The sequence below is a fragment of the Cibotium barometz genome, chromosome 22 (assembly GCF_041138505.1).
Source record: "Cibotium barometz isolate CiBa-2024 chromosome 22, ASM4113850v1, whole genome shotgun sequence".
Classification (NCBI taxonomy): Eukaryota; Viridiplantae; Streptophyta; class Polypodiopsida; order Cyatheales; family Cibotiaceae; genus Cibotium; species Cibotium barometz.
The window spans coordinates 50490513-50513379 of NC_141067.1; the positions used below are offsets into that span (position 1 = coordinate 50490513).

General features: G+C 34.5%; 1 protein-coding gene across 1 annotated transcript; it reads left to right on the forward strand.

Moving 5' to 3' along the window:
* Window positions 1-595: 595 nt before the first annotated feature.
* LOC147626691 (MADS-box transcription factor 23-like) lies at window positions 596-22664 on the forward strand. The gene is made up of 6 exons (XM_086816858.1): window positions 596-1056; window positions 12836-12893; window positions 19865-19926; window positions 20047-20146; window positions 20269-20310; window positions 22500-22664. The coding sequence occupies exons 1-6, from the start codon at window positions 755-757 to the stop codon at window positions 22662-22664; spliced, it is 729 nt and encodes a 242-aa protein (XP_086672984.1). The 5' UTR covers window positions 596-754.
* The last annotated feature ends 203 nt before the right edge of the window (window positions 22665-22867 follow it).

Consider the following 22867-nt stretch of genomic DNA (forward strand, 5'->3'; position numbering starts at 1 on the left):
TTTCTATATGTGGGAGAGTGTGTATGAGAAGAGAGATAGCGCGCACGCACGCATGTATGTGTGTGTGAGAGAGTGGAGGAGAAAGAGAGAGAGAGAGAGAGAGAGAGAGAGAGAGAGAATTTCTACATAGGAGATAGTTTGTATGGGAGAAGAGAGTATGTGTTTGCATTAGTGTATGTATAGTGTGTACATGTGTGTGTGTGTATGTGTGTGTGTGAGAGAGAGAGAGAGAGAGAGAGTGAGTGAGTGAAAGAGAGAGTGTGTGTATATGCATGCATGTGCGTACATCTGCATCTATGTGTAAAATGTGCTTGAGAGAGAGTGAGATGGGGCAGACCTGGAGAGAGAGATGTAACTAGGGAGTGGATGAAAAGAGAGAGAAAGAGAGCGAGAGAGAATAAAAAGTAGGCTTTAATAAAAGTTGGTTCGTGTATGAGTGCGCTGTAGCACAATCTAGAGCTGGCCCGTGCAGTGTACTCAGCACCGTCAGGTACGTCAAGCACGTCGGAATTTGGAAACCGTAAGGGATTAAGAGGGTGGTGCTGGGCCACCCGTGCCAGCCTCGCCATTAATGATCTCACCTTCGTGACGGAGCTAGGAGTGCTTTCCCTTCTAGTTTTTTACCGTAACCCGTCCTCCCCCTCCTCAAAACAGGAAATCTTGCGATTCTCATAGAAATAAAACACACGACCTGCTCTTTTTTTAACACTCCCTGCAGCCTGCCGCGCTCACTTGCAAGATCGGCCAAGCCAAAATGACGTCGTCCCGCACCACTATTTCCCAAGCAGCTGCAGCCGCCGATATGGCTCCTCCCCTTTATCTGTTGGTTGATGATCCTGCGCCTGCGGAAAACCGACCATCATCGGGGCCGCTGTCCGCCACCCAGGGCCGCGCCACCAACCCCATCAGTCGAATCGAGAAGCCCATCAACCGCCGGCTCACTTTCTCCAAGCGCCGCAACAGACTACGAAAGGAGGATTACGAGCTCTCCGCCCTCTTCGATGCGGAGGTGGACGTCGCCGCCACTGGAAAGCTCTTCGAGTTCGCCAGCTCCAGGTAAATTCTCCATTGTATCGTGAATTAAAGCTTTAGAAACCAATATTTGGAATCTCAAGATTAGATGAAATTAGCTTTGGAGAGTAAAAATAAACGGCTTTCTCCTTTCTCCCTTAATAAGCCCCAAGGAAAGCTGCTATCTCTTGTTAAAAATAATATTTTCCAGTGACTATGAAAATGTTTGCATAGCCATAAATTTGCACATCACGTGTCCTTGCTCAAGGTTCGTGAACTCGTGGAGTTTATCAAGATTTTATTGATGAGTAATCTCACTCAAAATATAAATATTGGGCCTTAATTTGCGTCTTGATTTTCAGAAGTCTAAGGAGTGGAAAGCTACATATTCAGTTTTTTCAATTAAAAGGGAATTGCTTTGTTTTGATAGCTTGATATAATTTGAAATGTGATTGTAAGCTTCAATGTGATGAGCTATTCTCATCAAGTCATGCGTTCATTAAAACTTTGGTCATTATAAGCAAAACACTTGCATAAGAATATGTAGTATATTGCCAATGAGGTGATAGCTCAACTGGTGAAGGTGTTTGCCTAGGACCAAGAGGTCCTAGGCTCAAAACCTCCCTTTTGCTTCCTCGGTGGACCTACGGGTGGATAAATAAGGACCTACGGGCAGCTGCCTATGGGCAGTGAAATTTGGTAACTATGGGATGATCTTGCGCCAAAGGCCACTTGAAAAAGAAAGAAAGAATAGGTCTAGTATATTATCATTTCTTTGGTCTTGCAACATTAACCTTGACGAAAACACTTCAATACAAATATGTAGCATATTGCAAAGGCACATGAGCTATAAGAACTAGAGTACAAAATGATGTGATGCGTATGAAAAAATTCTCTCTTCAGAATGGTGATATTATGAGTTGTGATTTTAAACTCATATGATTAAGTTGATCAAAATGTATTATCATTTCTTTGATCTTGCAATACTAACCTTGACGAAAACACTTCAATACAAATATGTAGCATACTGCAAAGGCACATGAGCTATAAGAACTAGAGTACAAAATGATGTGATGTGTATGAAAAATTGTATCTCTTCAAAATGGTGATATTATGAGTTGTGATTTTAAACTCATATGATTAAGTTGATCAAAATGTAATTTGTAATACTCATGATGTCATGCATTCATTAAGAATCAAAATCTTGAACATAAAGAGTTAAGGGGTTGCTTAAAATCGTAGATAATATTGACATAAATCTTAAAAGAAGGAATCATGTATTATCATTATCATAGGAAATATTTTGTCCACAATTAATTTGACCTTGAAACATTGACAATAAGTAAACACTTCTATAAGAACCTGTAGGACAGTAGACAGTTGTGTGAGCTGTAGAAACCAACATGGAAAATTTTGTGACATGTAGTATATCTTGCAAGAAAATGTTCTTGAGAACATTACTATAATGTTTGCATTTTCTTTATCCTATCAAGATTATTATCCTATTGTGTGTTCTTTTACTTGAATTTCTTTGCATGTTCTAGATGAAATTTAAAATTAAAGTGATCTCAATGAGAATTCTTATCATATATAGTTTCTATATTCGACCAAAATACTATGTAACATAGTTTTGCATTTCATTGTATGGATCAATAATTATCTTTGTAAATTAAATAAAGAAGAAAAGTAACCATGAAGATCAGAACCTCATTTTTTCACCTACCATAGATCTTTCAAAGAGAATTAAAAAGTACGAATAGATGTTTACTAAGGTAAGACTAAGTAAATAAATCGAGAAAATACTGCCATTATCTCACCATTTTTTCATAACAAAAAAAGTGAGACTTCACGGTACACAAAATATGTCTATGTTATGGGTTACCACACCTCCAAGAGGAAACTCAATGCATTTACCTTAGGGAAGAACAATAGAACACAACTGTCATAGGGCACTTACCAATGTTTCGAACTTGTGTCCCTTGAGGTCTTCAAGCTCACTTGAGAAGCTCGAATCCTCCAAGCTCCACCTCCTCGCTTTCACCGTAGAGTTGCTCACACCACCACACAAGGGAATCACTCTCTCTCACTTCTCAATACAACCATGCAACATGTAAGTCTTGATTAAGGAGGATGATAATAACAATTAGCATTAAATAAAAACATAATAATACTACAGATGATTGAAAATAGAGACCACACATTGCATTGATTTGATGTCTTTTTAAATAGGCAGAGATACACGCATTAGCTTGGCTGCTTTAATGATGATTAGGTACTAACCTTTTTCATAATTATCTCCATGATTATCTCCACTGCTTGCTTGATTGGGAGCCAAGAATATCTCGAATGTAGGCGTGTAGCCAAGAATATCTCCAATGTAAGGTGTGTCTTTTGTGGTACATCTATGAGCTTTAACAAGAGTAAAAGGGCCAAGACTAATGCCTCAATAACCTTTGAGATTTGAACTACACCAAGAGGATGTTAATGTGTGCATGTGATGGAGCATATCCAACACCCTCCTTGATCCATACATGGAACATGAAAACATAATGCAATAGCATAGCTCCTATGAGCATAGCTCTACATAAAAATACATGAGTTCGAGGAATTTTCTAATCATAGTGCATTCCTCCAAAGCCCCATCATCACTCCATGAAACATAGTCCCTCATGTGCACTATCATGAGTTAGGCATAGAGATCCAACACTCCCATCAATCTCTCCTTTCCCAATAGATAGTGCTTGAACTTCTCGATCAAGTAGATAATCCCCAATGACTCCTTTTTTGCGATAGAGTAGTTACTTCTGGCTTAGATAATCTCTTGCTTGGATAGTTAATTGGTATGAACCAACCTTATGCATCAAAGCACTACAAATGGAAAATCAAAGGCATCAACAAATATGTGGAATATCAGATCAAAGTTCGGTTGTTGGAGGATGGATGTTGATGATGACAGTTTCTTCTTGAGATTTCGGAATGCCTCCGTATAAGATCCTGACTAGACATATTTTGCATCTTTCACCATCAGGTTATGCAGGAGTATTTTCACATTTTCTAGGAACCTCATGGATATTCTATGTCACTTTATTAGTCCAAGGAATCCGGCAAGTTCTTTGGCATTCTTGGGCAGCTGTAGCTTCACATTAATCGCGACCTTGGTCAGATCTACCGCTAGTCCTTTTGCAAATACTATGCGTCCTAAGAGGGATCCACTCATTATACATCAAAGGTGCACTTGGAAGGATTTAGGCTTAGTCTAGTTTTGTTGAACTTCTCCCAGGCACATCATGAGAGGTGTGTTATGTGGTCTATTTTCTTTTCAAGCACACTGAAGTCATCCACGAAGACTGTCATGAAAGTGGTTAAATAATCATATAATATTTCTTAAATCATCCTTTGGAATGTGTTTGGACCATTCTTCAACCCAAAAATCATTACATTTGAGGTAAAATTTTTCTCATTTTGTCTCACAAAGGCAGTTTCATATAGTGAGCTTGAAGATCTATTCATGCCATGCCTCAATTTGCTTAATTGGGAGGTCTCGGATATAGCAACACTGGCAAGCTTAAAAGTAAAGATTTCACAAGACATCCAGAAGGCAATGTGTTGTAGGACCATGGTACATGGAGATTAGAATATTCCATAAATTGAATAATAGAAGAAATAAACCATAAACACCATAACATAATTCAAGAGCATACACATCAAAGAACATGAGATTGGGTGCAATCTCCCCTCCGACGTGCGTGTCTCTACTCCCACAGACGGTATTTAAATCATATTATCATAAATTTAGTCCTTGGAGCCATAATAGGCATAGCTTTTTCAAAATTAGGCTTTTATAAAATTGAACCATAATCGAACGCTTTTAAAGTATCTCATAAAAAATAAACCTCTCAACATATGTACAATGGACCAAACCATACAAAATTAAGTATTTAGCACACGTGCTGGACTAGATAATCTTGTCCAATGTCCACCTCGGTTGTTTCGAACTCATGATCTATACTCAACAAAGTCCACAATGTTAGATCACAATTACTTTGAAATCACTCACAAATATAATTCTAACAAATGAAAAACATTTATTAACATGCTTCACACATAAACCATGCATCACACATAATTAATTAGATTCACTCCCATTATAAAATATTCTAAAAAATCTCACTCATGATAGTCCTCGTATTTGAGAAGACCACTGTCCTCGGTTATAACTATCCGCACACACGAGATGAAACACATTAATCGTTCCCACATGGGATTCACTCACAAATGTGTTTTACACACATCACACGTGTCTTAGAGTTGATCGGATTCACTCATGATTAAACTTACACAACCTTTACATGCATCACACATGTTTTAAAATTGATTGGATTCACTCACAATCAAACTCCCACATTTCTTACATGCGTCACACGTCACAGTTGGTCAGATTTTAAAAAACTTCAACAATACATAATTATGAGTTTTAGGCTTATCTCTCTAGGGATAGAAATCATGATTGGGAGTACCGTCTTGTTTAGGCTGGTTGTCGTCATCTTCTTCTTTAACCACATTCGTGATCGTAGTTTGATGCTTTGTCTTCTCAAGACACTCCTATGCATAATGCCCTTCTTTGTTGCACCTTTAGCATGTGATTACATGAGGTTTTCAATGTCCACCACCATTGTTTGTCTTCTTTGTAGATTCATTTTTCTTCCCCTTCACTTGTGAACCATTGTGCTTTCCTGCTTCATCTTTGTGCTGAAACTTCTCAAAATCTTTATATTGAGAAATTGAGGAATATGAGGATCTGTCACTATAGTGTCCCTTGGAAAGACATTTTTCTTCTCACACTAAGGAAATGAGGATGAAACATGTTCACTTTTGCTCTAATAACTGGCTTCAGACCTGCTATGAACTTCCTTCTTTGCTCTCTCTCATGCACCTTCTCTATAGCTTGAAGTTACAATAAAGTTTGCAAAAACCATGTCAACATAGGCTGCTATGTTCTCCTTTTCGATCTATCTTAAAATATCCCATTGCTGTTTGGCTTTACTCTTATATGACGGAGGTAAGAAATCCTTCTTGATCAATTTCTAAAATTCTTTCCATGACTCTGGTTTGTGTTTTTTCTATCTAATAACATTCCACCAAAGAGCTGCACTACCTACCAAATGATTAGTGAAACATTTCACCTTACTCTTCTCATAGAATTTCTCTCTAGAAAAATAATCATCAAGTTGGCTCAACCATGTGAGTATGATGTGTGCTTCCTTTTTTTCATCATAATCTTGAAAATTAAAAGCCTTTTTGTTGATCTTACGTCCCTTTCACGACTCTTGAGCTTTGAGAGTAGCTTATACGGTCCTTTGGATAGGGTCCTCCCCGTAATCAAAAGAATCAGATTCCAAAGATTCACGTCTTCGCTTCTTGCGAGATAAATTTTTTGCCAAGATCTTCTCTTTGTCTCTTCTCACTCAACAATTGAGCTTGAAGTGCGTTTCATTGATCTTGGAGAGTAGGTGGTTGTGGAATTGTAGCCATGATTAATGAAAAGAAGGAAAAATATTGAGATAGTATGAATTACGATAAAATAAATAAACTTAGCTATTATTTTCAATGTTCCATCTCAAGTCAAAGTCGATGGCATCCACCAATCAAGAATAAAAATAAAAATCAAGTAATGCCTTGATGTTGACGATAAAAACTCGTTGAAAGAGTCTTCAAAAGAGTCGAAAAAATGTCCTAGAGGAAAACCCAGTTGATCATGCTGAATTTCTTTTCTCCTAAAATCTAAAAAATTACTAATATTTGATGTCCACAAATTGCACTTTGAAACCCTCTTTGATGATATGTGAAAGCTTTATTTTAAAGCTTTTGTCAGTCTTTTGAGTTTAAACCTTTTTTAAAAAAGGTAAAAGTTTTAACTTTTAAAGCTTTAAAACTAAGCTTTTCATTAAAAGTTTAGTAACCTTATTAAATATTTGTAAAAAGGTTCTCCAATGAATGGAAGATGGCCCTCAAGATGATGCACAATAGAAAATCTGCCAAGTGCGTAGCGCGATTTAGAGAGAAAAAAAGAGAGCAGTGCGTAGATGTTGAAGTCATCGAGGAGGGTAGAGAGGGAAAAAATATATAATTAAGCTTTGAAAAGAAAGATCCAAATTTTTTTAATCTTAGTCTCCCTCTCTTGAAACTGACGCAAAGAACTTTCTTCCCATGAGGATAATTGGAATATCTTTGATTTGTAGGATTATACAAATTCAACTCAGTGTAAGCTTACCAATTTTGAGAATGCGTTCTTGATCTCCTCAATGAGTTTATTTGATCAATAAGGATGTATTATGGAGAGGATTAGAATTGAGAAATGTGGTTTTGGGAAACCATAGATAGTTTCTCTTCAAAAGGTGGCTTTATTTCTAGCCCTTGATCTTTAATCACATCCAAGGGTGTAAAAAATTCACATAACCATGTCTTCTTTTGCTCAAGAGTCTTCGACACCTTCTCTTCCTTTATCTCTTAGATGTTTCATTAGACTCTCTCTTTTTCCCAAAGTATTTGTATCCTTGCTATAGGATTTTTACAGATTCTCTCTTCCCATGCAAGTATTTTGAATTTGTTGAAAAGTCTTCAAATTTTCTCCAAGTCAATAACCTTTGAGGAAAATTCAATTTCTTGATTTTTCTTCAAGTGTCTATGACCCAAATTCAACACTTGAATTTTTCGTGCTATGATACCACTATTACAAGACCATGGTACATATAGATTAGAGTATTCGACAAATTGAATAGTAGAAGAAATAAACCATAAACACCATAGTATAATTCATGAGTATAAAAATGAAAAAACACAAGATTGGGTGCAATCTCTCCCCCGACATACGTGGCTCCATTCCCACGCATGGTATTTAAATCATATTATAAATTTAGCCCTTAGAGCCATAAATAGTATAGCTTTTTTAAAATTGGGCTTTTTACAAAATTGAACCATAGTCCAATGCTTTTAAAGTATCTCATAAAAAATAAACCTTGCCCAACATATGTACAATGGACCAAACCATACAAAATCAAATATTTAGCACACATGTACTCGGCTAGATAATCTCGTCCAATGTCCATCTCGGTTGTTCCAAACTCATGATATATACTCAACATAGTCCACAATGTTAGATTACAATTACTTTGGAATCACTCACAAAAATAATTCTATCAAAAGGAAATCATTTACTACCATGCTTCACACATAAAACATGCATCTTACATAATTAATTGGGTTCACTACTGCTATGATAAAATATTCTAGAAAATCTCACTCCCATGATAGTCTTCCCATTTGAGAAGACAACCATTCTTGGTTATAACTGTTAGCACACATAGAAGATTAAACATATTAATCATTCCCACATTGGATTCACTCACAATGTCTTTTACATGCGTCACATATGTCTTAGAGTTGATCAGATTCACTCATGATTAAACTCACACAATCTTTACGTGCATCACACATCTTAAAGTTGATTAGATTCACTCACAACAATAAAACTCCCACATTCCTTACATGTGTTAGAGTTGGCCGGATTCATTCACAACCAATTAATTCTTTAATGATCACACTTGGGTCACCCTAGATAAATAGTTAATATTATTATTCATAACACAATGACACCAGGAAGGATATCACGAAGGGTAAGGCTTACATGGTTTGTACCTCTTCACATCTTTGTGGCTTGTTTTAGTCCCTTGGACTTGCAAAAGACAAAGAATATGTGGCAGAAAAGAAGACTGACTAAGTGTGACATGGACATTGTATTTGGAGAATGTTGAAAATCGAGGGAAATCTTTCACCTAGTTGACTATAAGTTGAAAAGCTAGTCCCAATTCGTTGGCTCTTTTCTACCATGTTTCTCGTCAATCTTTAGTTTTAGGTCTTGACTATTCGAGGTGGAGGAAATGTCTAGGAAAATGGGTTCCCAAGACTCTAAAGAAAATTGTCCAGAGTTGGAGCTTGAGATAAAGGTTTCACCATTCTCAGACTCTAGGAAGCTTGTTGTAAATGCCAAATGGGCATTAAAAGATATTAAACACTCACTCGAGTTTCTTAACTGTATATACTCTGAGTATAGGTTCAAGCTTAATGGCATAGCTATTTGTAGTTGAAGGGTTGAGAAAACCATATCTTGTTTGAAATGCTTGTCCCCAAACCATTGTACTTTTTGAACCACTATCATCAAGAGTAAACTAGGAGATTCCATTGTAATATTCGTATTAAAATTCTCAAATGAAATCAAACGTTTCAAATTGTCACTCCATTTGTCATCTTGATAATGAGTAAACACAAATGCAAGATGGGAGGAAGGTGATCATTGCAAAAGCTTCAATTACACAAAATTTTGGGATTTTGATAACACAACGGAATAGGGTTTGTAATTACAAGTGAAAGAATTGGCTACAATGATACAAAATAAGCATGACAAAAAAAAAACTACGAAAGATAAAGAATTTGATTTTCTCTTATGAGACTATTTTAAGGTGCCCAAAGAGAAGTATAAAGAGTGGAGAGCTATGTATACCATTTTGTTACTTAAAAAGTAAGTGTTTTGTTTTAATAGCTTGTTATAATTTGAATTGTGATTGTAAGCTGCAAAGCTTAAGTAGATAAAAATGTGATGAGCTTAAGTAGATAAAAATGCGATGAGCTATTCTCATGATGTCATGCAGTCATTTAAACTTTGTTCTTGCAACACTAACTATAAGAAAAACAGTTGTATAAGAATATATAGCATATCATCATTTCTTTGGTCTTGGAACACTAACCTTGACAAAAACACTTCACTACAAATATGTAATACATTGGAAAAAGGCACATGAGCTATAAGAACTAGGGTACAAAATGATGTGATGTGCATGCAAAAATTGTATCTCTTCAATAGAATGGTAATATTATAAGTTGTGATTTTAAACTCATAAAATTAAGTCAATCAAAATGTAATGTGTAATACTCATGATGTCATGCATTCATTAAGAATTAGAATCTTGGACATAGAGTTAAGGGGCTACTAAAAATCATGATATTATTAACATAAGTTTGAAAAGAAGAATGCATTATCATTATCATAGGAAATATTTTGTCCATAGTTAATTTGACCTTGAAACATTAACAGTAAGTAAACACTTCTATAATAATATGTAGGACATTAGACAAAGGTGTGTGAGCTATAGAAATCAACATGGAAAATCTTATCTTATCTTGCAAGAAGATGTTCTTGAGACCATTATTGCATGGTCAAAACAATATTTACATTTTCTTTACACTCAAGATTATTATCCTATTTTTACTTATTTTTCCTTGTATGTTTTAGATGAAATTTGAAATTGAAGTCATCTCAATGAGAATTCTTACCTAATGTAGTTTCTATATTTGACCAAAATACTATGTGACATAGTTTTGTAATTCATTGTAAAGATCAATAGTCATATTTGTAGTTAAAAAAAAGATTAATAACCATGAAGATCAGAACCTCATTATTGAGCATTGAAAAGTACGTATGGATGTTTATTGAGGTGAGCCTAAGTGAATAAATCAGAAATATAATGTCATTATCTCTGCATTTATTCACAAAACAGAAGTAGGGAAATTTCATGGCACACAAAACATGTATAGAAATTCAATAGTTATGAATTGAATTTGTAGCCTTTGTCTACACTTAGAAAACTCACAGCATTCTCCGATGGGTGAATGTTCATTATTTATATTACCATAAACTACATCTTACAAGGCAAGGAAAAGAAAGTAGAAAAAGACTACCTACATGTCCCAAAGATGACACACTTGAGTGTTTACATGGAGCAAGTGGTAGACTACAACGTGCAAACTTCAAAGGGATGTGGACATCCCTTTGAGGGCAAGTTGCATTTTTATTATCATTACAATAATTCATTTTTTTCTCATTACTCTAATATTATACCCTATCCTTAGTCCCTCCTTAAATTCTTTATCTATATTTGTAGAAATATAGCACACATCAGAGTCCTAAAATACTACTCTATATAATGCAAAAGGAAGAAGTAGTACAAACTAAACTCAAGTATAAGATGTAATCTGAGCTTTACGACCTATTATACACTCATCATCTACTGTAACATATAAATGCTATGTGAAGTCCAAAATTGAGAAAAGAAGATGAATATGATGGTTTAGCTACGGGCCCACGTATTTATATGCACCAATGCTCCTAATTAGCCAAAAGTAGTTCTCTTGGCCACATGTACTTGATTTCCACTTCCCCACTACCACAAGGTAGTGCCACATGTTATGTGGAGTGTCAAACTTTGCATGTGAGTTGCTATCCAATGTATGAGTGTGTCATGCATACTCATAGGTGTCACATTCTCTCGTACATGCATTACAGATGTCCTCAGCTACTTGGCCTTTTGATAAGCTCTCAACAATGGGAAAGATCTTCTGAACTGATCCTCATAAAACCTAACTGATCCTCATAAAACCTAACTGACTATTGGATTAGGTAGCCTTTTAAAACTTGAGGAGATGCTAGAGCTATGTTTGACTAGAACCCCACTTGTACTAGTGTAAAACGACATTCTTTAGTAGTATGACCTCATGTAAGCATTTGTCATCCACCAACTCAAGTTTATCCTCGTTCAATAGAGTGCTACATGATACTATATAAAGTTTCTTGAATGAAAGAATAGATGCATCCTCCAATGGCTTGGTAGTTCTAGCTTAAAAACTACATCACTGAGCTTCTTAATAAAACCCTAGTCAATGGGTCGTTCCTCTTTGGAGCTAATTTGGAAGCAACTTCCCTACGATGTTTGAGCCTTTGATTCATGGTCTTCAAAAAAACACAATCTCTTTTTTGAAAGTGCTATCGTGATGATGTTTGTTACCATCTTCAATTTTCTTTGTCTGTGCCTTCTATATTTCTTCTAGAACTTGTCACAATAGCTAGTCCAAACCTTGAACAACCTGGTCTACACCATAATTCCTTGTGGGAATCAGACAACCATATGCAACCTCAAAGGGAGACTTCTTTGTCTATGCATGCACTTAATCGAATGTCTTTTAAAGTATTTGTCTAAGTTGTGTTAAATTGGCTTATATCAACTCACAACCTCAAAGGGAGACTTCTTTGTTTATGCATGCACTTAATCGAATGTCTTTTAAAGTATTTGTCTAAGTTGTGTTAAATTGGCTCATATCAACTCTTTTTATCCAAAGAAATATAAATTTCCAATGAGGTACCATGTTAATACTTTTTAATGGTTATCAAATAAGATTTGTTTACAAAAGTGCCATATCTTTTTGTATACACTATACATACACTTGCACATTGATGACATGGGTGAAATTTCATACTTGTTTTTGTTTGTATTATGAGATGATTAGGTTGATATTATGAAGCTTTGTCAGTAGATTCACATGGAATCTAGATCAACCTTGGTTTTCTGTGAAGTTGAAAGAACAACATGGACTTTCCATTGATGTAAAATTTTCTATCTTGAATCATAGGTGTTTATGCATGCTTTTACCCCTACACAGTAAGACTATTAAGGTTACAAATTTCTACATTATTCATATACTTGAACACTTTGTTTTTAAAATATAGTACAAGTCTTAGCACTCAAAATGAAGTACCATTAGAAAAGATTTTATGCTCTTTTCAAAACTATTAAATATTTAAATTAGGATTTTCCTTTGTTCTAAGAAATCTAAAGTTATTAGATTAGCTAAATTATTCTTTTTTAATCACGACTAGATCATAACATAATGATTTATTTCTTTATAATATCTCTAGCATGCCGAATGGTGTGGACAGATATCGAGAGCATGCAGACAAAAAACACTCCAAAGAGTGTCTTCTTCAGGATGTCGAGGTAGGTAAAACTAAGACGATAACACTTATATTTCATCCAATAAAAATACATAATAATTAGTCTCTTTTATTTTCTAATGTTTCCTCTATATCTTTAAATTTGTATTCATCCATTAGAAATAAACTGTTGTATTAGTTTTGTAAAATTTTTAGTTTTTATTTCTATCTTTGTATTTATATAAATTTTAATCATTGATGCTTAAATTTATTTATATGAGTGCATGTGTTCTCATTTGGATATTGAAGGCTTATAATTTTTAAGAAATATTTAACTTTGTGCATATTCTATCTAAAATGATTCTAAAAGTGTGAACAATTTAAAACTCATCTTGCTATATGGATTTTAGTTATCATATTACGTAATATTTCCATGTCTTAGTACTATAAACATCTTATATGAATAACATTAATATTTCCATGTCTAAATACTATAAACATCTTACATGAATTTAACATTAACTCATTTCTTTGATCTCAATAATTCCAAGTTTGAATTTGAAGTATGTTATTATGCCTTTTGGTTTGGTGAAAATGTCCATATACATTTCACAAAATTTTCCCAACTTTGAAATGGAACCTTGCTTATGCTTGGTTGATATTTTGTAGTAAAAACAACTAGAAAAGTACTAGCTACACTACAACGAGTTTAATATTATGTACAAAATGCTATATAAATTTTTCAACCAATAAGTTTTAAGAAGTTCTTGAGTTATGTGTGTATATTAAAGATTAAAACCCTAGAGCTATAAGTCTTTGCACACTCGTTTTTGTTTTCTTCAAGATAGTCAATAGACACTATAGAGGAGATATGACTATTTTGTTAGAAAGTAGGTGATCAAGGGTAATTTGAAATGACGGGGTGTATGCACCTTAGAGATAGAAGTGTTGCTAAGGTTATGAGAAAATGCACTAGTAAATTATAAACCTAGAAAGGTGTTCCCACTAGGCATGATAAGACTCCTAGCATGGACTTTGAGTTGAAGTAGACATGATAAGACTAAAGAGAAGGAAAAGGATATTAATACTTCCTAGGAAGGTAGTTAGGACTCATATATGCTCTTTTAAAAGGGAGTAATGAGGAGCATGAATCTCACCCATACTTGTAACCCTTTTTCCACCTAATAGTGTGAAGACTCAAGTCAAAGTCAAAATTGTAGCCAAGATTCAAAGTGAGGTGGACCACTTTATAAAATGAGTAAGAGTGTAGACCTAAGACATGTATGCTGATAGGAATTCAACAGTTAAGGGGGGGGAGTGTTAGAAAATAAGTGATGAAGGAGAGGATACACCTTAGAGATAGAAGTGTTGCTAAGTTTATGTGGAAATCAAACTAGTAAATGTTAGGAAGCAATGTAAACCTAGAAAGGTATTCAACATGCATGGTAGATTCCTAGGATGAAGACACCTACTTCAAGTGGGCATGCACATGATGTGTATTTAATCAACAAGAAGATCAGGGGGAGGTATACCTAGAATCAAGAGAGATGATAAGGGCATGTGTACAAGATATAAGAATATTTAGCTATCATTGATCCATGATCACATCAACTCTTATAGCTTGATTTGCTCTCTAACCTATTCAAATCTTCAATGTACTCTTTGTTTTATAGCAAACCATTACCTACAAATAGAGTGTACAGTTAATGTAGTGTTAATATTAATCTTTAAGGGTTTAAATATCTGATTAGGCCATTGATAATCTTCTATTTTGTATCATATTACACTCCAATTTCATTTGGGCACATATATCACTAATTTAAAACATGTTTTTTTTGGACATTTTTGCTTAAAATAATTCAAAAGTTTATTTGTTTTCAACCCTTGGATCGTTGGAAGCCTTTAAACTTAGATTTTATCTCTTCTTGTTTTTGTCACAAAGTGTGAAGGGGAGGTTAAAACTTGGAAAACTGGATTGGTAAGCTTTGAATAGAGGACACCAAGCTTGCAATAGAAAGCTTTTAATATCAAGATTTGGTATACAAGGTTTGGAGATCAAATGCTTTTCTAACAAAAGAATAGTAAAGCGTGTTTAGATTTAAAGATTAATTATGATTTACCAAAAGCTTTATAAGAAAGTGTATGGCAGTAGCACGTAGCGCTTACATAGACAATGGAGATGGCATGCCATTCACATGAGGTGATGTAATGCTGCTAGTAGGAGGCTAGGTGATCACCAGGTGGATGAGGGGAAAATAATTAATTGGCAGCGACGAGAATTTTAGCAGGCGAATGATGCGCAGTCGGTGTATTTTTTATTTTTATTTTTAAAGCATTTTTTTAAATTTTTTAATGTAGAACCCCACGTAGCATAGGAGGGTGAATTTTGTGATTCATCTCTTCTTCTTTTTTTTTTTTTGAAAAATCAATAAAAAGTTATTATGGCCCTCGATTATGGAAATTGACTCTAGAATCCAAGACTAGGAGGTTGGAGCCCTTGTCCTACTAGTAAATCACATCCATATGGCTTGATTATTAAGGAATTAAGAATTGAAGAAAGTGGTTTTACAAAAAAAGAGGTGGTTTTTGGGTTTTGTAGAAGTTGTTGTGAAAACGTTGGTATTGAACCCTAGTTCTTGATCTTGATCTTAATCTAACGGCTCATAAGATTCCCATAAACCATCCAAGCTTTTGCCTAGAGGTTTTACAGCCTTCTTCGCTTTATCCTTAATGATGTCCAGATGTTTTTATAGCTTATACCACACCAAAGACAATAATTGAAGTGTTTTAAAAGAAAGAAACAATAATTTGTGTAAACTATGTTCTAATCCAAAGCATGAAAAAAACTGTGTACACTATATTGAGATAATAACCATGAAAAAATATTCTTTTAGAATTTCTCATGTTTATTCTTTTGAAATCATAATATTTTTTCCATAAAATTTTCATAGGATTTTTTTGTTGACCTCATAGTTAGTTCTCTTTATCCTTTGGATCTTTGATGATGTCCTCTCTTTGTCCAAGTACTTGTACCCTTGTTGTAGCTTTTTGAAGGCCTTTCCTCTTTCGTAATATTCCTCCTTGATTTTTAAAAGCTTTAGATATTGTAAAAATTAAATGTTTGGCCTTCCTTGCACCAAATAAAATTGCATAAACCTCGATTTTTTTAACTTTTTCTTCAAAAGTCTTTCTCCTTAAGTGGCCGCCAAATCTTTGATACCACTATCATGACCTCTAAGACACTTAGAGAAGGAGACTCTAATTCCTCAACACAAAAATTACATTAGAACATATATTTGCATAAACCTTAATAAACCAAATTGAACAAACAAAGAAAAACATGGAGAATGGAGTAGAAGTCACCGTCAACACAAGAGTGGATTGAATCCCTCCTCATTAGAGTGTGATCCTTGTAAAACAAGTCTCCCATATTTATATATATTAGAAAAAGTGCTTACTTTCCAAAAAGATAATTCTAAAAACAGAGCACAAGCAAGTACTTTTCTTTATTTATATGTATTAGAAAAAGCGCTTACTTTCCAAAAAGCTAATTTCAAAAACGGAGCACAAGCAAGAGCTTTTCTTTATTTATATGTATTAGAAAAAGTGCTTAATTTTTAAAAAGATAATTCCAAAAATAAAGCACAAGTAAGTGCGTTTAAGTTTATGAGTATGCAAGCTCTACTAAAAGATAGTAAGTATTAATATAAAGTATTGGGCCTACCAAAAGTATAAAGTACTATTTGGTATGTACAAAGGTATACGATCTTAGCCTTACCAAGATATAGATGCCTAAATATGAAATCATAAAAGGTGTTCACATGTCTTCCAAAATATCTCATAGTGGTCCAACACATGTTTCACCCACGATTAACACATAATCCACCACTCATTCTTCGCCTACATCCAAAATAGTAATGGTCAGTGCACACATCTGATTAAACACATTAATCATGACCATATCAGACTAGTGCACATAGATTGATTAAGCACATTAATTTTGGCAAACAGCGTAATAACTCACACAGCTTGATTAAACACATTAATCTTTGTAGATGATATAAAAGGGAGCATGTAAGAATACAACATCCCAAAATAAAATAATAGGCATCTCCAAAGAGGTTACGACTAACATATGCACATACATTGCTTGAAATTTCCATGAAATTAACCATTACTCCTTATATTTACTGATGTAAAGCTACCAAGTACGTTGGGGGATGTGCTTGCTTTCCTTTACTAGGTGCGTAATGAGCCACGCCTCCAGCTAGCCTTCTTACGCAAGCATGCAGTTAGAGTGCAATAATATTAATAAAGGAGACTTGATATATGAGCTTCTCACAAGTATTAAAGAACTGAGAGAGAATCTTACGTGAAGACACTTGATTGGTGTAGGGTTTATCAAATTCACACCAAGATTTTTCATCCACAAATCTTCTTATGATAAAGGGTAACCAAAATTCTCCTATGTTTGATGAGTTGGTTGCAGTATTGTTGTAAGAAGATAAATATCGATAAAAGAAAATTAGTATAGGAGTGCCTGTTTTAAAGGTAAAGGTAAAGCCTTCTCTCAAGGTGGTTATAAGCTAAAGTAGGAATCAACCTAGTCTTCTGGCAAGGATGGCAAGAAGGGCCCGGGTGATAATCCTAAGAAGAAAGGAAAATTCAACTATTGTCAAAATCCAACTTGTTATATTAATATATATAGAAAAAAAGGTTTGAGATGGAGAAGAAGAAAGAGTCAACCATGACTATAGCTAATTCATTAGCACCAAGTGCTAAAAATAGGGAATTAGCGAATCATTCACATGATGATTGGGCATTGCATAATAGTTGATATTAGAGTAAGTGCTCTTGGATCTTACCTTTCTCGTTTTATCTGATTATCACCTTCTCAAGATTCTCTTTTGATTGTCTTAAATTGAGCTATCCTCTGAGTAGGTGCTTTTGGCTCTCACCTTTCTCATTTTCTCTCATTATCACCTTCTCAAGATGCTCTTCTAATTGTCTTAGATTGAGCTATCATTTGAGGTGGAGAAGGTATATCATATAAGTTAATAAATTTATTGGTTAATAAAGTAACATGATTTTTAAAACTTTCAAGCTATTTTTGTCAGATTTCATGACCTATTTGCATGCTATAATGTTTCAACAAACATCCTAGGGGAGTGTTCATTTGAATTGTCTTTATTGAATTTTAGGTTTCAAGTAGTGTAACGACATAAATTTTTTGTTCCGACATGGTGTGCATATTCCATAAGTATAAAAAGGTTGTCTCATCATCACTTCTTTGTCATCATTGACATTGCATGTTTGATCTCATCATTAACTTCTTTGGTATCATTGTCATCATTGTTATCTACTTTTGCATCCTTGCTAGTAACATTTCTACAATACATTGTGTCATTTTCACATACAATTTGCATGTCTCTTCACTATCAATTCATTAAATGGGCATTGCCAATACTTGTAGGTTGGGATATTTGCATTTTGTGTTATAGATTCATTAATTGCAAAATAAAATGGTTTGAACTATGTATTTAGGATGATTTGCATTTTGTGTTATAGATTCATTAATTGCAAAATAAAATGGTTTGAACTATGTATTTAGGATGATTTCCACCATTAGGAATAAGATTAAGAGAACTAACTACCCATTGTATTGGTTGCCAAAGGGCTTTATAATGTTTTTATTAGCATTGATCTTACCAACATAGAAACATGGAGGAACTTTTGACAGTGGCCACAACAATGAGTTGAGGAACTTTTGACAGTGGCCACAACAATGAGTTGAGGAACAAAGGTCTTTGCTATAAATGTGGTGAGAAGTGGCATAAAGAACACTTCAAGTCATGTAAGACTAAGGATGACACTATCAACATGGTTGTCTCAATTGTGAATGAACTTTATGCATTTAATATATTGTACAAGAAATAGCCCACTTATAAGGGTACTAGAGAAAGGGTGCTACACACTGTGGAATACCTCATCAAATAGAAGGGTTTACGTAGTGAAGAAGCGTCATGGAATCCCGCCATAGTTTTAGAAGGTCATGTGAGAAAATTTTGGATGCATTTGGTGAGGTAAATGTAGGGGAACAACATTGATTCAACTTGCTAGAAATTTCTATAAATCATTGTTAGAGAGATTCATACCACTTGAGAATGAAGATACTTGCATTGCTAAGGTAGCAAATTTGATGTACTTTCTTGGAGAGTAAGTTTTGGGTTGTTTTTAGGAAAAATGATGAAGTTTATAGCTATTGGAGATCATTTACAACCATGCTTGAAAAGTATAATGATGCTCTCACAATTGGATTTAATATGACATTCATTCATTCACCTTTGGATGATTGGTACCCAAGCACTTATGATTGGAGATCCTACCCATGTGGATTATCTGATCGATGCAAGGTTTCACAGATGAAACCCGTAGGTGGGGATGGTTTATAAGAAAGTTCTTATGGACCATCTATAATAGTGGGGTCAAGGCCATGGGCTTGGGGGGAGTTGCCCAAGTATGGGGTGCATCAATATGTGGTAGTATATAAAGGTAGGAAGTATAAATAGCAACTATGGGATCTAACCAAGGATATAATCATTTTACTAATCAAATGAAGCTTTCAATATTTCTTTGCTTTGGTGTTTCTCTCCTACACAAGAGAGAGAGTGTGGACTCCTCTTAGATCTAAACCATGTAAACTTTGGTTAGATTTTGTAAAAAAAAATTGCTTCCTTTCTCAATTAAGTTTCTCTTGTCTTTATGAGTTACTCATAGTGCTTAGTCGCATTCATTATGGCTAGTCTCATTATTCTTATTGCTAATCAACACTTTGTGTGAGTTACTCTATGTGAGTGTTAATCTATCCTTATTTCTTAATTTGTTTGTCCACCATTAAGAAACCCTCTTGTTTTTAACATGTAGTAGATCATTAAGAACTATGTTTACATATCTAAAGTCACAAAATATATTTTTTTTCTTTCTTGTTTAAATAACTTTTTTATCTTCATTTATTTGTAATGGTTGTTAAAATAGTATTGGAGGTGCAAAGCTCTTACAACAAGGGAGAAAATAGACCACTTAAAGAATCTACAAAGGTACTCTTAGTATATCTGAAAGTTTACTAAATAGTGCTAAAACGGATATACATTGCATATAATTTTTCATGTGATACTTTTCTTAAAATCATGTTACACCTCCTCTAAAAACTTTTACAGCTACATGTTGGGTGAGAGTCTCATGCCCTTGAATCTTCGTGAGATTGAAGATATTGAAAATAGAATGGTCATTGCACTTAACAAGATAAGAGAAAGAATGGTAAGTGTTGATTACATTTTATTACAAGTTTTATCTTTGAATGGTATGTGAAAATATTATTCAATATGGTAAAAATATCATTATTTTCTTAACGTTAAATTTTTCTATGTTCAATGATTTAGGTGCAACTATTACAAGATGAAGCTCAAGAACTTTGTGAAAGGGTAAGATTTATAAATAATAATGAGATAACGAATATCATTTTGAATCTTTGATATGTTTTATTTAATATTTAAACATTTTAAACATTTTTTTGTTTAAATAAAATTATAAATTTAGCAAATAGAATTTTCATGAATAAATCTATAATAGAAACAAGTTAGTATTAATTGTATACTATTATAATAGACATAATATGAGCCACCAGATTTACAACAAAATAACAGGTATAATAAGAGTCTACAAAATATAACAAGATTAAAATTTTAAGGCCTCTATTTGTAGTAAAGTGAAATGGTCTCATATAATGAATAATGGACCCAAGGTCAATGGACCATGTCCATGGACAACACTTGTGATAGTGTGAAAGCGGTGGTCATGTAGATATGTCAAATAGGCTATATTTGGGATACCTTTTGTTGATAACCAACATCATATAAGTCTATTGCGTGATAGTGTGAAAGGGGTGGTCATGTAGATATGTCAAATAGGCTATATTTGGGATACCTTTTGTTGATAACCAACATAATATAAGTCTATTGCTCTCTTCTCTCTCTAAACCTAGGCTAATCATCCTAATCTAGGATAATTAGGTTAATCCAAGGCTAATCGAGAAGCTCTTTTCTTTCATTGGTATAAGAGCTTAGTTTTTGATCCACTTGCTTCTTGGTTTCAAGAAAATTTGAGAAATTCTTGGATTTTTTTATTTTCTTGATTAAGAAGAGGGACATGGTGCCTAATTTCAAATCGCTCCTAATTTCAAATCCCAGGACCAAAATTGGAAAAAAGTTTACTAATCAAGATTAATGCTAATCCAAAGATGTTTTTTTCCTTTCCTCTTATTTCTTGCTTGATTTTTGAGTGATACAAGGCTTAAATCTCTAGTTAACAGCTTGCCATATCTTAGAGCTTTGACTTGCGAGTAATAAGCTTCACAATGAGACTAGCTTTGGTAACCTTCGTTGAGGATTTCTACCCGTGAGGGCGCTCGACAACTACGTGCATCTTCTCATCTATTGGAGCCAAATATCTACCATTAGAGCTTTTCATGACTTGTGGAAGGGATTTAACATTGATTGGATAGTATAATGGTGGAAAGTGACATCTAGACACTCCTTCTTCCTCATGGCGAACTCGCACAGGTTGCCGCCAACGATTGAGAAAAAAATATCTAGAAAATCATGAGGTTCAAACTTCATAAACCTTTCATAACCTCTCAAGCTTATTCCATAATGTCTTCTCTTCATGTTTGAAAGTTTGTTCGGGCTACAATTAGGCAAAAAATGGCTGTGTGTTTTCTTCTTAGGGTTTTTTTGAGAAGAGAGTGCACAATGTGGCCTAATTAAGTGCTAACTAAGATGCTAATCATGAGTAAGATTTGATTAATACTCTACATAAACCTTTAAATGAGCCTTGTCATGCTAAGATAGAATCCAGTTCATCTGAACCCCCTCCAATCATCTCCAAAGTGCCTGGTTGTGTTGATATTTTCACTACAAGGTTGGATTTCTCAATAGAATCTTTGGAGGCAAGGATGTCATCGTCTCTTTTGCAACTTGAATCTCCAATCTCAATGCTAACAGGAAAGTACCTACTCTCTCTACAGTCATGTACTTTAGCTTTGCATCCTCCTCGTAGATCGCTTTTGACAAAAGTGGCTCATTTTATTTCTTTTGAGGTAAAATTTTCAGCATCCATGGTTGTAAAATAGTTTTTGGATCATGTTTTCAAGTTGCATGGAGTGTCCTAACAAATTGTTAGTGTGATTAGGATGTGAAGATTATGAGTTCATTTTGAGGATATCATACTAGTATGCATCATGAGAGCTTTGGCATGTCACCTTTTGAGGCACTCTATGGGTATAAACTGAATATGTCAATGATGGTTAGAAAGCAAGAGGGGGTGAATCATAATGCAAAAGAGGAGATGGAAAAGTTGGATGCACTCTTGCAACAATGAAAAGCTAATATGAAGCAAGCTCAAGAAAGAGTGAATTATTATGCTAAATGCTCATCGGAGGCCATCGGATTTCATCAAGGGTGATTAGGTATTCTTGAGGATTCCCAAAACAAGATATGGTTCTCTCAAGGACAACACAAATACCAAGTTAGCTCATCGTTACTATGGGCCATACAAGGTGGTGAGGCGTGTTGGTGAAATTGCTTATCAATTGGCACTTCCATTAACCTCACAGATTCATGATGTGTTTCATGTGTCATACTCAAATATTACCTTGGAAGATGAATCATCTCTAGTGAATAAGCAGGGGATGATTGAGTATGTGTCGGAAGCAATTTTGGGTACAAGAGAAAGAGTTTTTCGCAACTGTACATTAGTGGAGTACTTGGTCAAATGGTGAGGGCTACCTAAGAAAGAAGCTTTTTGGAAATCCTCCTGTACATTGAAAGTATTTTAAGGGTTATTGGATGCATTTCGGAACTCCAAGGAGGGTCAAGAATAGTTAGATAACTTACTGGAAATTCACGTAAATTCACCGTGAACATCCCTACACCCTTGGAAATTCACGTAAATTCACCGTGAGCATCCCTACACCCTTGGAAA